This window comes from Nicotiana tabacum, chromosome 8, assembly GCF_000715075.1.
Source record: "Nicotiana tabacum cultivar K326 chromosome 8, ASM71507v2, whole genome shotgun sequence".
In the NCBI taxonomy this organism is placed as follows: Eukaryota; Viridiplantae; Streptophyta; class Magnoliopsida; order Solanales; family Solanaceae; genus Nicotiana; species Nicotiana tabacum.
Genome location: NC_134087.1, coordinates 138,979,248 through 138,996,446, shown reverse-complemented (window position 1 = coordinate 138,996,446; position 17,199 = coordinate 138,979,248). Strand labels below are relative to the sequence as shown.

The 17,199-nt window shown below is 34.8% G+C and overlaps 2 protein-coding genes across 2 annotated transcripts; one reads left to right on the top strand and one right to left on the bottom strand.

Annotated features, from left to right (window-relative positions):
• Window positions 1-1,587: 1,587 nt before the first annotated feature.
• On the top strand, window positions 1,588-4,089 carry LOC107823113 (cytochrome b5). Its single transcript, XM_075219694.1, has 4 exons — window positions 1,588-1,725; window positions 1,809-1,916; window positions 3,439-3,505; window positions 3,603-4,089. The coding sequence occupies exons 2-4, from the start codon at window positions 1,830-1,832 to the stop codon at window positions 3,851-3,853; spliced, it is 405 nt and encodes a 134-aa protein (XP_075075795.1). The 5' UTR covers window positions 1,588-1,725; window positions 1,809-1,829; the 3' UTR covers window positions 3,854-4,089.
• Window positions 4,090-5,032: 943 nt separating this feature from the next.
• LOC107785334 (rab GTPase-activating protein 22) lies at window positions 5,033-10,837 on the bottom strand. The gene is made up of 5 exons (XM_016606612.2): window positions 10,081-10,837; window positions 7,919-8,054; window positions 7,417-7,466; window positions 6,778-6,831; window positions 5,033-6,607 (listed from the first exon to the last, which is right to left on the bottom strand). Exons 1-5 carry the CDS (start codon window positions 10,245-10,247, stop codon window positions 5,380-5,382), a joined length of 1,635 nt encoding a protein of 544 aa, XP_016462098.1. The 5' UTR covers window positions 10,248-10,837; the 3' UTR covers window positions 5,033-5,379.
• Window positions 10,838-17,199: the final 6,362 nt, after the last annotated feature.

Sequence of the window (17,199 nt, the reverse complement as noted above, 5' to 3'; positions counted from 1 at the left end):
TCTTCAATTATAAATTATCAAATATATATTGAGTACTATTTACTTGTTTTCTTTTATTTCTTAAATTTAGTATTTTATCTATATTCTATAACCCAAATAATTTCATAGTTAGTACTAATTTTGATTTTTTACTTTGCCCAAAATATATGTTCTTTTATTGTTTTGTACAAAATATATCAATAATTTAAATATTTTTTCCGACATTATATGGATTAAGCAACTAGATTTTCTTCTATTTTACTTTTAATATGAAGTTTTAATTTTATATATTTTTTACTATGTTACTTGTAATTGTTTCATTATTATATATCTTTTATTTTGTGTGAATTGATAATGATTTGCGAGACCAATATAAATAGAGGAATAGAGAAGAATATCTTTTATTTTTTAAATTAATTCAAATATTTTTGTCTCTCGATTCAAATGTATAAGCTTTATCTCAAATCAAATATATTTATATATCAATTCAAATATATACAAAATGTCAATATGTTATAATCTGATACGAATATTAAAGATTGTGTATTTTAGCTTTAGAGTTCAGATACACTCTTAAAATTACAAGTTGTCTATACAAATCTATAAAATCGATATAGATTAGATTTTATCATATAATCTAGTTAAACTTTGCCTTTAAAGTGCGAAGTAGTATTTTCTCTATATGACATTTGGCTTGACCTCATGCTTGACTATCATTCTTTTAATATAATATATGAAGTTATATTATGTTTGGCAAATTTCCAATTTAAAATAGAATAAATTTCAGAATAAATAATTTTCAATATATAAAAATCATTATTTTCGTTAAAAAAAATAGTTATGTTTAAATTCGATCAAAAAGAGTAATTAATTATTAACAACACATAATGCATAATTTAATTTTTTTAAATTTAAATTAAAAAAAAAACTAATTATTACCCAACCTAATAAACTTTATCCTAAATTGTCAAGTCGCTTTTTATTATGCTGCCACTTGGGTTAATATGATATCTTTGCTTCTTATATATATATAGAGATTCATATCATTGTCCAAAGGGCCTTAGCTAAATAATTTCAGTATTTTATAAGTTTTTTTTTTCCCTTCCTGGCAATATGGATTGATATTCCAGTACACGTCAATCTCCCTCTTGAGCATTATTATATAATTAAGAAGAGTGTTTAAGGGACTAGACGTGGATAATATGTATTTGAATATTATCTAACCTGCTGAAAGTAGGAGGAAAAAGAAGAATAGAAAAACAAGCTTCAATGGGCAAATGAAATGATATATTCTAATGGCAATGCCATCATTTTCAATGGAAAGTGGGTGGTTTGTAGAGCCACAGAATCTATTCATTCCAGCGGGCGTAAACCTTAGATTATTAAAAAATATTTTATAAAATCAATGAAGGATATTTATGTAAATATTTTCTAAGCACGAGACTTTTTAGAAGTCTTTTATGTAAATATTTTCTAAGCACGAGACTTTTCACCAAATTTGGAGAAAGTTGAAGAAAACCAGAAAAAGCGGTGTCAAAGCTGTCATAATTCAAAGTATTAGTACTGTACGCTCCAACTTTTAACTACCACCGGTTACCGGTTGGCACACACGAGTCCATAGCAATGGGCGTGGAACGACATCGTAATTTCCATCTATATATGCACATTTATAGTCAAGTCAAATCAAAGGTGTTTGGTGAATAATTGTTTAGATTTGGAAAATCTGAGACAATAAAGTCCTCTTTCGTGAGTATATGCAAAGTTTATAGAGATTCCACTTTTTGTGCAAAATCTATCAACTTTGTTTAACGTAATTGAGGTGAATTTAGGTGTAGAGTAGCAGGGAAGAGATGGACTCAGATCAGAAAGTACATGTATTTGAGGAGGTTTCCAAACACAACAAGACCAAAGATTGTTGGCTTATCATCAGCGGAAAGGTTAGATCTTTATTAGTCCGTCCTGTTCTTTTTATATCCTGTCAAACAAATAATCAGTGAATACTTTTCTTAGTAGTATTATTCTTGATGGGTTTTGTTTTATTTTCGTTTTGTCCATTAAATACAGTGCTTCGTATCATTGTGCACTCATTTGGGGCTAATAGTGTTAGTTGAAGAGTTGAATTCTGAAACTAAGACATAGACAAAGAGGTTGATAATATTAGACAAAGTAATAACTTTTTTCTTCAAATGCTTAAGATCTATCTTTTTTCTTTTGAGAAAGGTAACAGTATCAAATGCTTAAGGTTTATCATAGTAATATAAATTGGAAGGTTTCCCTCGGGGCTGGGAAGAAAAGGCAGGTGTCTAGGTAAGTGACTTGTCCCAGAAAAATTAGCAATTTAGAACATCAGAGGTTGATAGTAGAGCTAAATAACTGAATTTTAAATTAACAATTTCTTCCCTGTGGGCAGAGTTATTCGGTACCTGTACTGGTGGAAGAAATAGGTAGGTGGTGAAATTTATGCGGAGGTGGATAAATCCAGTGTTCTTTTTCTTTTTTCTCTGGTTCTAAAGTCAGCGTGCTGATAGATTTTGGCAATGACTGTTGCTATGATAATAAGCGGCTACTATCATCCCCCCTCCCCCCCCCCCCCAACCCCCCAACAAAACAAAAAATGAAAACAAAAAGAAAAATCGGTGGCTAGTATCACATATTGTGATGGCAGGCTCGTTACATTGATGAATTTATAGCATAAAACCTATACATACTTTCACATCGTTATAAGTAGATAACTGGATATACATCTGAAGCTTAGAGACATTTTACGTCTCATTTTAGCCTTGTGGTGTGAATGAGCCATTCCATCCCTTCAGCTGTTCTTTTGGTTATGTTCTTCTTGATTCCACTCTCCACCAAATAGCTTTGAATGCTATAAGACAAGGAGTTGACATGTTCCAAACTTCCAAAGAAGAAAATCTCTAGCCACATGAAGCATGTTCAGTCATGTATCTCAGTGACTCTCAACTCCTGACACAGGTGCAAGCCTTGTAGGAGTATGCTTTATGCAAAGGTACATCAGACTTACATTATGCTAACGAAGCAAAATGTCTTAACCTGACTTCCCCTGCCCGTTCTTGAATTCCAATTAGCAGTTTTGGCTCCTAAATTTTAACGAAATATAGAGTAACCTCGTCGAGCAAGGATCCTTTAATCTCATTTGAGGAACAGATGTTGAGCTTAATAAAATAAACTTCACATGCTCTGATTAGCAAAAGAAAGACCTACATCTAATACACTAGTTACTTATTCAACTTTATTACTAGCCAGTCAGCTATGGAATGTTAGAAAGCAGTTTCCTACTCAGAGCTATTACAAGCATAACTCTGAGGAGCACCTAAAGGATGCGACAATGGACATTCTGCTTTAAGCTACTTACTCTGTCTCTCTATCTCTGCTTTAAGTTCTTATTTTCTCCTTCCTTAATACAAATATTGATTTTTGTCGTGGTGTTTTCTCTAGGTGTATGATGTGACTCCATTCATGGAAGATCATCCAGGTGGTGATGAAGTTTTGCTTTCAGCAACAGGTAATGCTCGAGTATTTCACACAGTTTATCTTGGTTCTAACTGTAGATAAAGGCTTTCTCTATGGCGTTGATTTCTGAAATTTTGATTGTCTGACAGGGAAAGATGCAACAAATGACTTTGAAGATGTCGGCCATAGTGATGATGCTAGAAAGATGATGGATAAATATTACATTGGAGAAATCGATGCATCAACAGTTCCCTTGAAACATGCTTATGTCCCACCACAACAAACCCCATATAATCCAGACAAGACTCCGGAATTCGTTATCAAAATCTTGCAGTTTCTTGTGCCCCTCTTGATTTTGGGTTTAGCCTTTGTTGTGCGACACTATACCAAGGAGAAGTAAATCCTTTGCATTCTAATTTGGATTGTCAGAGCACTTATGTAGTTGTCAAATGAAACACCTGGTTTATATAGTTCATTATGGAGCTGCAATATCTGAACTTGATTTATTGTACTTTGTATGAGTTGCAACAGTGTCCATTTGTAGTGCATCCTGTATGTAAACAATGAACTTTACCTGGCTTATGTTTATGATGATATTTGAGATGCGCCCTTCTTCATTATGAGTAATTTCTGCACGATAACAGTCTCTACTAGAAGTTAGCTGTAGACAGCCTATTGATTCGAAAGCTAAGTTTGAAATTAGAAAATGATCTCTGCCCATGCCCTTAGCGCCCAGACAACTTTATTAGAATGGACGTAAAATGGCTCTTTTAACCGTTAAGGGCGTTATTGGGGCTACTTTGGCAGTATATTTGCTCTTTTTGCATCTTGAGAATTAGAGCCCCGAACTGCAGCTTTTAATTTCTCTAAATATTCTATTTCAATTCAGTATGACAATATTAATGTGTAATCTGGAGAAAACGTAGATAAGACCAACAATATGTTTTAACCCGACATTATTTGCAATACGACTGGCAAGCGACGAGTTCATTTTCTCACACATCATTTATGCCTGATTTTTTTAGAATATCAAGTGTAAACTAATTGTGGTGCAACTCAGCCAATTCACTAAACAGTCTACCCAGCCTACAGTTAAATGTAACCAAGGTAATCCTACCCACCAAGACTGGTGTAGATGCAAAGTGTTGCAGTTAGAATTCAAACGTAATCTGAAGCTACTCTGGCTGGAAACTGTGAAGGGTTACTAATATTGTGAGATTAATTGCTCATGCAGTTTGCACATTTGGAAGCTTGGCCCTGGTGGTCTTTTCATGTAGGCGCCTAACAGCTCTAGAAGATGTTCTGCCACTGGATTTGAGGTATGCCCGAGTTGCCCGCAAAAGGGATAACAATGTCAAACTCTACAAGGCTTTCAATGTTTCTGCCTTGCAAGATATAGCGGTTCTTTAACACATTAAAAACCACAATTCTGTGCGTCTCAAAAGTCAAAACCAACCAATTCACATCCACTCCCACCCCACACCCCGCACTCCTTGACCCCAAGGAAGTTGGGGAATGGGCACATCTCCACTTTGGTTTTCCTATTAGAAAGACCCTATAACTATAAGCGTCAAACATGGGAACTTAAAAGATATATATTGCGCATGGTAGCCAGTCTGGAACATAGGCTTTCTAATAATGGCTACACTGAAACCGAGCAAATAGCAGTGCTAGTACACGGAAGAGTTGATTATAGATTTTTCCCAACTTCAGAACGTACGATCTCTGACCCAAAAAAGTAGCAACAGCAGTGTTGTGACTTGTCAGATACAGTCCTTTCTCGCCACAAAAATGTGACGATTGCAAAGAGAATAAATTAGTGGTATAAAATCTTGGAAGGCACTATAACAAAGGTGTCTATATCTTGTCATGGAGAGTGACCACCAAATAATGGGCATCATAACAAAGGCACTATAACAAAGGTGTCTATATCTTGTCATGGAGAGTGACCACCAAATCATGGGCATCATCTAGTAGCTTCCATACATCAAGATGACCAGCCATGTTATTGCACTCCCTTAAAATTTCATCCATGCTACTATACTTCTCAATGATTTGTTTCCTCCTCTGTAATACAGATGCTGCAATTGCATAAAGCAAAAGATCATCTGTTGGTGGGGCTCGCAGCCTAATCCTACTCCATGCAGACTTCCCAATCCCTGCCCTAATAGCAGCCTGGTCTGCCCACATTACCTCCCATAGGCAGAGTGTTTGCTCAAAAGTTAATTCCCTCCTGAAGAGCACTACCACCATCCTGTACACAAAAAAGCAATCCTCTGCTTGGAGCTTCTCTAAGTGTCTATAGAGATGTGAATCCTTATGTTTGATAATTTTAGAAATAATATTTAGTTGCCTCCTAATTCCAACCTCATCAAGCCTGAAGTTATGCCGAGCCTTCCTCATGAAACCGACGAAGCACCAAAAAGCTTCATGGTCCTCTGTCATCACAGCAATAATGGGTGAAAGCAAATCACTCATTCCCTGGCAATAGCCAATTTCAGGGTCATAAAGCGCATATGCCTCAAGAATGGCAACTAACCGAGCAGCATGGAAGATCCTTGGGGGCTCTAGGTGATCATAGTCCTTCAATCCAACGGCTTGCGCAGACCAGCGTGCCCGGGCATCTGATACTCCTCCCCCCTGAGGGGAATATGCTATCCATTCTTCATTAGCACGAACTGCGTCAACCCGAATTATTCGTTGCCATGTCTCATAATCTTCTGCATTGCAGGGCTCTGGCTGGACTTCTGTCTTCGAAGGAGAAGTGCCCTTAGAAGGCACCTCAGATGTATTCTTGTTCATGCTTCCTAACAAGGGGAAAGTATAACTGACATCATGGTCTGCAGAGGAATCAGAATCCGATGACTCAGAATCAGAGACATCATTTGGCTCCATGACTCGTTTGGAACTGGACAATTCTTCCAATATTATACTGCCCTGATTGTCAGAATCTTCAACATATGGGCTCCTCTCCCCACTAGAGAGGGATTCCAGGGCACTAACAACATCTTCATAGTCGGGGAAATCCATTCCTTCAATGAGATTTCCACTATGTCCATAGCTTCCAATTCCACCAGTGTCTTTTATTTTAAAGGTTTCACCATTGCGTCTCAGCAGTTGGCAGCACTTCCTCCGAAGTCTCTGGTATTCCTTTCTGCATTCACATAGTATGCACCAATAAGGAGTATGGCCTATGGAGTCAAAATATAAATTTGAACTATATATAATAGAAAGGTGATTATGAGTCAACTGAAAAGACAGAGATTAAAAGGATTTTCCTGTACACTTTGGTCCAGGTAGAGCAAATGAATTTGGCAACAGTACCTGTTCTTTTTCCTTAAAGTATCTCTTTCTTTTTTGGAACTGTCCAAGTGATAGCTGCAAAGACAAATAAAGAATAATTATCAGTGCTCACCCAAGACTTCACCAGTATAAAACTTGAGTTATGAAGTATAGAAATGCAAAGACGAGCGGAATTGCTCTACGAGCCCTCCAAAAATATTAACTTCCCATCACTTCATCAAGTTATTAAAATAAAAAGAGAAGCTATATAGAGCCTGTCCTTTCTCAGCAATGATCGAAAGGGACAAAAGCAATTCAGAACCCACCAAATCACCTATGAAAAAAGCTTTATTCACACTTAGTGAGCAGAGATTAATTTCAATCATATAATCTTCCATAGCAAACAACCCAAACAGAATAGACCAATAGAAAACAGGGAGCCTACAATATGTAAAAACAGGTCCACAAGAGGATTAATTAAAAAGATCAAGTAGAATAACTGCAGTATTAATCTCACTTACTATGCAAACGAATTAATTCACAGAACTCATAGGAACTTTAATGTCATCTATCTGGAAAACGGAACTCCGCCATCTCCAAGAAAATAAAGCAACTAAAATGGACACCAAATTCCATGCCAATCTTAATACTAGAAACCAGTATGAGGGGAAAAAAACTTACACCCCAAGGAGGAATGGCCAAACCTCCGCCCTGATACTTGGATCAACTCCCTGCATAAGAGAGACAAGTTAAGTAAACAAACCCACCCTTTGCATGGAAAACAAGGAAGAGAAAGAAAGGAATATGGTAAAATTTTGTGTTGTTAGGTTTGACAATAGAGGAAAAAGATTTGGACAGAGGTGCCCCACAAGATTCTCTTTCCCTTTTAGAAGGAAGAAATTTACAGAAATTTTGAAAAGTAAAGCAATCTACAGTTTCACCATTTCCCTTCTTTTGGACTTCAAACAAAAGAAAACGGTGTTATTTTCACATTTAACCAAATCAAGGGAAGAAAATCATTTTTCTTATAGACTCCCTCTATTCAGTCCCTTCATTTTGCTTCCCTTCCCTTTCACATTTTCAAACAAACATTAATAGTTTTATTACCCTTTAAATATGTAAAATAGGAGTACATGGATATATGGAAAATGTGATTCTCAAATTTCAAGGTGCAGGAACTCACTCCACTTCGGACTTTCTTTAGAAATTTAACTCCTCCATTACGAAGCTTTCCATCAGGTGTAAAACAGCTTCTCCACTGTAGGGGTGAAAGAACATGTTTTCTTTTTCTACGGGACCATGGTGATTTGAGATGACCTCTGAAATGACACACCTTCATGATTAAATATTTTGGAAAACTACAACTACATGTCAAGGTAGCAACATTGGGAGATCAAATATATTCAGCATCATTAACAATTTCACAACTTCAACTATCCAATTATAAAAAGGAAACGCATAAAGGTGACAGGGAAAAATTGCTAGCATAGATCAAAGAGAAGGAATTAAAATTACCAAAACTCCACAATTTTTATGTCTTGGAGATGATTAGCTTAAACAAACTCTTTTTCATCTTCTTAGTGCATTTATTTGAAGTAAGAGAAACCCAGCCAACAAAATTGTCATGGAAAAAAATAAGATAACTACAAAGATTTGAATCATGCACTAAGAAGCACACTGGTCGAGTTGAAACTAAATCATGCAGAGTTGAAATTTATCTAACAAAAGGTCGAGTCGTAGTACACTGGTGATTAGCAGATTAACCCAATTCGGCTTTTATCCACATAGCCGAGCAACTAAGAAAAAGATCAACTTGAGGATATCACAAGGATACAGATGCAACCTGTTTCGACAATTTTATCCACAAGCTGAGGCTGAACAACTTGAAAGTAGAGGGGCGGCAGAAAACAAAGGGTTCAACAAGAATGCATTTGATTACATTACTGAGCTTCTACACAGGACAGCTTAACCTATAGATATACTTCTGCATAGGTATTATCTTTGACTGCTGTGATTTGCAATATATTGATATGTAAGTCTATTCATGCATCTTTTAAATCGAAACATCCTAAAGCAAGCATCGCTAGTTACCTACAAATAAAATTTTGCAAGAAACAGAACTGGAAGGGAAAAGCAATCTTCTGTCTGAAACAGCAATGTGAGAAGCCCAGTCATGCAGTTCAAACAACACATTGCAAAAGGCCATAACTGGTAGAACTCATACTAGTTTCCTCCCTTAAATGAGTCTTATTCAACCGTCTACACCTAGGGACTTGGGATTTATGCCAGTATGGATGAGAACTTTTCTGCCTTTAACCTAGAGCATCAGAATCTGCTAAGCATTTACCAATTGATACCTCAGATTTCAGGCGAACAAACACAATCAGAAAGATCCCTTAAATAACAAATCAAAGAAACAAAAAGAGCTTCATAAGGAAGAACATCACACCCCAATTCTGAAAGAGCCCTTTTCATCCGGTGGAAACAAAAATAAATAGTAGTCTCCGCCTAACACACACAAACAAAAAAACAAAAGAAAGAAATAAAAATCACCATTTAAGAAATATGAATACAGTGAATCTTTTGGATTGTATGCTTTTGCCGCTGAATTGATCCTCAGAAGCAAATAGCAGTATGGTTTTCTGAACTTAAAGGATGTACAGTCAATCCTAATTGCATCACCCAAAGAGGAGGGAAGGAAAAATGAGAGAGCAGCAAACAACAACAACAACCTCTCTACCCCTACCCTGAGGTAGAGAGGTTGTTTCCAAATAGACCCCCGGCATCCTTCCCTCCAAGAACTTCCCACCTTGCTCTTGGGGAGACTCGAACTCACAACCTCTTGGTTGGAAGTGGAGGTTGCTTACCATCAGAGCAACCCCTCTTGTCTTCAGATTCTTATGCCTTCAGATTCTTTATCGAATAAATAAGCTGAAAAATATAGACTACAGCCAGCAAAAAATCAAATAAAAAATGTCATCACATTATCACAAGGTAAAACAATTGAAATAGAGATCAGATGTAAAGTTTCAACCTTTGACTAATATAAATCAAGACGTATTATCATGACCAGTTCAAATCAAAGCGCTAGGAAGATATCCAAGCTGAAAACAACAAAAGCAGTAAAACAATCACAAATACAAAGATAATCTATCTACTAACACTATTAGACATATATAAATTGGAGGACACCGGAACTGAGCAAATATCTAGATCTGATAGAATAACACTAAACATAACTAAAATGCTAGATGAATCGGAAAACTACAGTTATAGGAAAACTGAGAAGCAGATCGAAGAATAACTGAGATGTAGTGAAAAAGGTGAAAAAGAAGGGAGGCTCACCGATCAGAGGCAGAACAGTAAGCTGGTGAGGAGGAAGCAACAACAAATAGAACTGATCGCAAATGAATCCACGACGATGACGCTGAAGACGACGACGATGGTGAAGATGAAGACGGTGAAGGAGAATTTGAAGAGGACGAAGTCTGACTTCGTTTGAGAGCTTTCATTTACAAACGAATTTTACTCTATAAACAGATTTCTAGGGTTTTCAAAAACTATGATAAATGTAATGTCCTTTACGGTAAAAATATCTTTGAAATTTCAGCCGTTTTTTTTTACAAAGTAGAATAGATAAGGGCGGCGGCCAATGCGAGTCCGGCCAAGGCCGAGAAAGCAAAAACTACTCCGGCATTTGAAGTCCGGTGGTTCAATCAGAAACCACCGCTGCTGCTGCTGCTGCCGTTACCGTTAAAAACACGACGGAGGTTAGTGATACAATTGATTCAACAAAAGCATTAGGAGCAAAAGAGGAAAAGCATGGAGCAGAGATAAAGGAATAAGGAATGTCGATTATGCCCTTTTCCACCATAACACAAACACACAAAACTGAAAATGTTTTGTCCTCTTTTAACTGCTTTTGCTTTTTGAAGATGAGTGAGGCGACCTAAGAGCCTCCTAAGGTGGGGTTAGAGTGGATTGTCTATTTTTCTTTTGTACTGTACCTACTTGCCTAGAAAGTAGAAAAAGAGAGATAGCGGACGCTGGATCTGAGATTGTAGAGTTGGTTCCCTGCCACTGTGGCGCCTAAGGTCGCCTCTTTTGGCACGGATGTGATGTTTAAATTAGGTGGAAGCTTGGATATGATTTTTCGAAGCTTGGAAAAATAATAATAGTAGGAGTACTAAATAAAAAGAATATTTGAAGTTGAAGTTTTTAGTTGAAAAAAAAGGGTAATTGATCCAATTATATTAGCAAGAATAATTCGGGTTCCCTTGACTTGGCAATTTTTGTTTAATTTCTCGTTAAACTTCATGTGGTCTTTAATATCCCCTAAACTTGACAATTTCATAGCTTTGACCCCCTGGACGCTCACAATCCATGGGAGTGTGACACACACGCCGCCACATAATTTTTTTGTCCATGTGGTATTTTTTTACAATAAATATATATTTTTATCTTTTTAAGTGCACCAACTATTTCAATCATTTTTTTGGTGCCAAAATTAAGATAAAAAAAAACTTGAAACAACGTTATTTTGACAATAATATTTTATTTAGCTAAAGATAATGATATTTTAATTAAGTTACTTTTACATATTTGATCAGAAAAAGAAGGAATATACAGTTAGAACATTATCATTGCACCTAAAAAATATAAAAATAAAAGTACGTTGTTGGAACTCCATATATTGGCTAAATAAATTTTTAGCTAAGAATAGTAAAATTCTGACCAAATATTTATAAATTTGACTCGTAAAAGAAAAATGCAATAGTTTAAATAAATAAAATAAAAATAAAAATACATAATATTTTTTTATTTTTGTAGAAAATATACATTTGAACTTCATTAGTTTGGCTAAATCTTCTTTTTATTTGACAAAATAAATGGAGTTTCAACTAATTACTTTTGTAGATTTGGACCGAAAAATAAAGATAAAAAATACATGGTTGAAACGTATATTCATTGTATTTTTTAAAAAAGTACAATTGGGACAAAAATAAGCAATGTATATTAAGAAGAAACAACGAGAAATACAACTGGAACAAATAAATCATTATATTTGATTATGTGACAATTAATATTTGAAAAATACCCCACTTGGAAGCTAATTTTTCGATTTTCCCCTTTCGACGTATCTAAAAGAGAGTGTATTCACCCTTTTTATCACATCAGCGTCTAGGAGGGTCAAGACTATCAAATATTCAAGTTCACGGAGGTATTAAGGACCATAGGAAGATAAAGAGGGAACTAAATAAAGGTTTCCAATTGTAGGGGGCTTGGAACATTTCTTCCATGATATTATGCATATGTGAGTGAAATCGGGATCGATTATTTTTGTCATCCTTTATAAATTTATTTTAGTTTTATTTATTGTTTGCAAGACTGTTCTTGAGTCGAGGGTATATCGAAACGGTCTCTTTACCTAAGGTAGGGGAAAGGTCTGTGTATACATTACCGTTATAAAATTATACTGAGTATTTTATTGTTGTTGTTTTGCAAGAAATATAAAAAAATAATATATAGTAATAAATTCCTACCGGGTCATTTGCTTTTATTTAAATATAAGTGCGCTGGAAACCGCTTCCTAATCGGGATCACTTGAAATACTCTTTAATATGTGTTTGGTTTGTTTAATGTGTTTTTCAAAGTTCAAATTCTTTATGTCATTGTTGAAGTTAAAAAATTATTAAATTATTTAAGAAAATACTTATCATGAAATAATTTACAAATATTTGAAATAATATCTACGACCAAAAACGTTTTCGTATGAAGGAAAATATTTACAAAAAATAAATCACATACTCGCAACCAAATACCTAAAGAAAATATTTTCTTCACTTATATTTTTCTCCGATAGTCCACTTGAAATGGTTGCTAAAATTTAGAAAGGATTGGATAGTATGATACATTTCTTCTGAAATATTTTCCAATTTTTTTTCGTTATACCAAAGCGAAATTGCTTTTTTTTTTGGTCATACCAAATTTACTTTCTCTAACAATTGAAATCAGTTTGGCTATAAGAAATTTTTTACTTTTTTCGGAATTATTATTTGTCCAGAAAAATTTCTAGTTTCACTTGAAGTTATATTTCGAAAATTTTCGGAAATTTAAAAAACTCCAAAAAGTTATTTTTTAAAATTTTCACTTCAAATCACTCACAAAAATTCCAAAACAATTTAAAATTATATTCATGTCCAAATACAACTCTAATTTTTAAATACCATTTTTACATAATTTTTTTTACCTTTTCTCAGAATTTTATAAATCTTATGTCCAAACGCCCACTTAAATATTTAAGTGGAGATCAATATTTTTAAGTATCCCTGATTAAGTTTTTAGATATTCTGAATGGAGCTACTAACTCATAGACTTAGTAAGAATAGAACGTTTAGCCTATGTGTAGTGTTAGAATATACTATAAGCCATGCGTATTGTTATAGTATTCTTTATGAACAATTATTTATTTACTTGTTTAAATTCAATAAAGTTTCATTTTAAATAGATCATGTGTTGGTTTGTGCGTCCATTGCTTACATAGTAGATGATTTAGTGTATAGAGTTTAGCTTATACACGGAAGATTAAATCATCGGTTCTTGTAAGACATAAAAGTTAATGTTCACAATCTAATGATGGAATTGGACAAATCATCGGAATGATTGTAGCACAAGATTAAATATAATTTATCTTGATTATGGGAATGGTTTAATTCCAACTTCTTGTGCTAGTACATTTTGTATGTATTGAACGGATCAAGTAGAGATGAGTATTTTATACTGACTTTATAAAATAATTTCTCTAGTCCATTTAATGTACTTATACTCTTAATCCTGATATAATTATTATTAGCTGTGTATGTCACTTGTTGTTTTGATTTATTAAAAGGCGAGATTCTTTCGCGAGTCAATAAGCCTGATAAATTGGATAACAATGATATACATTGGCGAAGTAATAATTAGTTGATGGAATCCATGTCTCAATTTTGAGATTGATGATACTCCTTTATGAAAGCTTATAAGTTTTCATGTGTAAACCCGGCCGGTGGATTTTGTATCCGACATATGAAATAAGTTAAGTGTAAGTCTAAAGGAAGTAATCAATAAATTAAATAGTCAGTAATTTAATTTGATTGATTAGTATCTGAATCTTAACATGGGGAGTTAAATAAGGTTTTATGGAAGAATTTCGAAATTGAACTAAGGAGTGCAATTACGAATTTTTAGTGGAATAATTCGTAATTTATTATGATGGAAATTAGTTTCAGAATTTCGAAATTAATATCATAATAGGAAGCCTTGTTAATTAAATTCTGTGGTCCCTACTGTGCCTAAATAATAGAAAATAGTGGAAACTGTTACTTAGTGGGAAAGAAAACGTGGAAACCGTCCCTTAGTGGGAGAAGGAAACCTAACAGGTTTTGAAAACGGTTTTGACCTAAAAAATGCAGCTATATATATGGATATAAGGGCTGGACGTTTTTTTCATGATTCTGACTGCGGTTTCTACTAGAATTTTGCCCACCCAAAATTCTCTTTTTTTCGGTTATTGTTTGGGTAACACAGTAGAAGACTGTGGAAAGCTGCTAGTGTGTTTTCAACTGAGGAACTGGAGAACGACCTAGATTTGTTGTGTTTACGCTTCAAGAGGTAATCCTAAAATCTCCATACGTGCTAGTTGTTTAGATTACATGTGAATAAGATTCTGTTATTGCTTCCGCTGTGGTATATATTCCATCACCTAGTTCCAAAAACCACCTTCTAGGATCGGTGATGAAATCCAGAGAGTTTTTGGCGAAAAACGTCCTTTAACTATACCCGTAACCTAAACTACATCGTTCACATATCATTGTAAATAGAAAACATCCTTGTTATATCCCATATTAACAAGTTACATCCTTCCGTTACTCTGAAGTTATAAAACTAACGGAATAAAGCTATTCACATGAGTTGCACGTGACGTCGCACACCACCCAAAGTATTTCGTCGTTCTCCCCTTGCCACTACAAAGAAATCCAAACCATCATCAGTCCTTTGCACAATATTTCTTTTCTGTTCTTTGCAACCAAATGATGGTACAAGTAAATGGTAGTAATATCCAGTGATCCACCAACCAAATACAATCAAAACGCACATGCAAGTTGGGTTCACGATAGCGAAGTCTGCAATCTCACCATTATAATACACTCAACAGTACATCAAATGAAGTAGCTTGCCGTTGCAACTATGGAGCTCTAAACGTTGGAAGATATAATTGCACTTACAAAAAGTAAATCTTAGTAATTGTGTACGCGTAAAATCGGGCATAAAGCTATCCCGATTTTCCGGTAAAGAAATGAGAGGACAACCCGATCTAATATGACCTCGGATAAAGCAGAGGGCTCTTATGGATCTGAGCCCGGGAAGGATGAATGATGCGCTAAAAATCGGACACGACCAAATATGGGAAGAATCGGTTCAAGCAAAATAAAGAATCGAGACTAAAGGAAAGCTAGTTGGAAAGGACAAACAAGGGGACAAAATATCCACCCTTAACCGAATATTACGGCGCAAATCTCGCCCAGTATCAACAGTGTATCACGGTTTACCAGAGAAATTTTTTTTTTTTAACTTATTTAAACTTCTACTAAGATTGAAACTCACCTATTATATAAAGGGAGAATCTTTTTATTTTTAAGACCACGGTTGGCACACATATCAAAACATTAAAGTCAATTTTTGTTCTCTAATTACTGTTCAAAGTGTTCTTCTGTTGCTTATTTGTTTAATTGCAATCGAGCCCGTTCCCGGCTTAATCTAAACCAACTTTCAGTGTTCGCCATAAAGTGAGGCTTAATCATCCATTGTGTTTGGTTTGATTGTTTTATCTTCCTTTAATTCAATGATTTGCCATTCTTAGGTCATTCGTGTTAAATTAAATCACATATACTTTAAACCGCGTATAAATTCAATTGTTATTCATTTTAAGGATTCATTTTAAGGGTAAACACTAATGTAACTATATAATTGTAGTAGTAATTTTTTCATCATTATTAGGCCGAGAAATATTAACAATAGTAGAAATGACAAAGCTTCTGGAGTATGTTCATATTCCGATCAAAGAGAGTCATAAGGAGCCTAGTGACAAGATAATAAGTTGTATTGCATTCCATATATTTTGCAGCTAAAGCTTGACTGGTTGTCTCTGTCATCTGAGTGATTGTAAGTTGTATTTGGTTTGGCACATACGTGACAATTACCTGGTTGCGTCGTTATCTCATTTTGATTTCTTTGGTGCAAAGTAGTTTAATTTCCATTTTTAATTCTTTTTAATTTGTTTGTAGAGTGCTGTAATGCAAGCCCTTTCTGAGATATAGTTTTGACTTCTGAAAAGAAGAGAGGCTCAGTTAGTTGAGAAGACTTTGAAATTTGCAGACGGCAATGGTCGTTGAAGCAGACTTGGTATCTCACGTGAATAACTTTATTCCGTTAGTTTTATAACTTTTGAGTAACGGAAGGATGCAGCTTGTTAATTCTGGGATATAACAAAGATGGTTTCTGCTTACAATGATATGTGAAGGATGTAGTTTAGGTTATGGGTATAGTTAAAGGACGTTTTTCGCCAAAAACTCAAATCCAGACACCAAGCAAGACTAATTACACAGTAAGGGGTCGTTTGGTATGGGTATAAGAAGGTATAGTGCTGGTATAAAAATTTAATATCACCTTAATACTTCATTTGGTTAGCAAACCAGGTATTTAAAATTAACATCGGGATAACTTATACCTTATAGGGGGTGGGATAATTAGCACCGGTATAACTTATACATTTTTCTTACAAATTATGCAATTGTCATATTTAATACAGTATATCAAACAATGGATAAAAAATAATCCCAGCATAACTAATCAAAGCATAACTTATTCCGACATAAGCCGTATTCAAACCAAACGACCCAAGTGTTGTTAGTAACCTTTAGAACTATGTATCTTCCTGGACATTTTCAATGTATTGATTCTATCTATAACTTCCTTCTTTATACGTGTTACCATTAACTCACTACTTACAAGTGTTCCTCTTCACGGTCTCCAATTCTTATCTCTCCAAGTATGGTAGATCATGGCACTCCAAATTGCTGCAAATACTTCCTTGTTGAACTAAGGGCAGTGATTTCCTTTTATTCTGTCCAGCATCATGTTACGATCCGGAATATCAATCACGAGGTCGTGATAGTACTTAACATTTGCTTGCTAGGCAGGTCAACACTAGTAAATCGTTTAATTAATTTTAACAATTTAAAAGCAAATAATTAAGAATATAAGTCTGAAATGCTCGTAATATAATAATCTAAACCAACACAGTCTAGCCTACACCTAGAAACTGGTGTCACACATACATGAGCTACTAAATGTACTACAAACAAGGTCTGAAATAAAATACAAATGTCCGAACAAAAATAAATAGCGTGAAAGATAAGAAGAGGA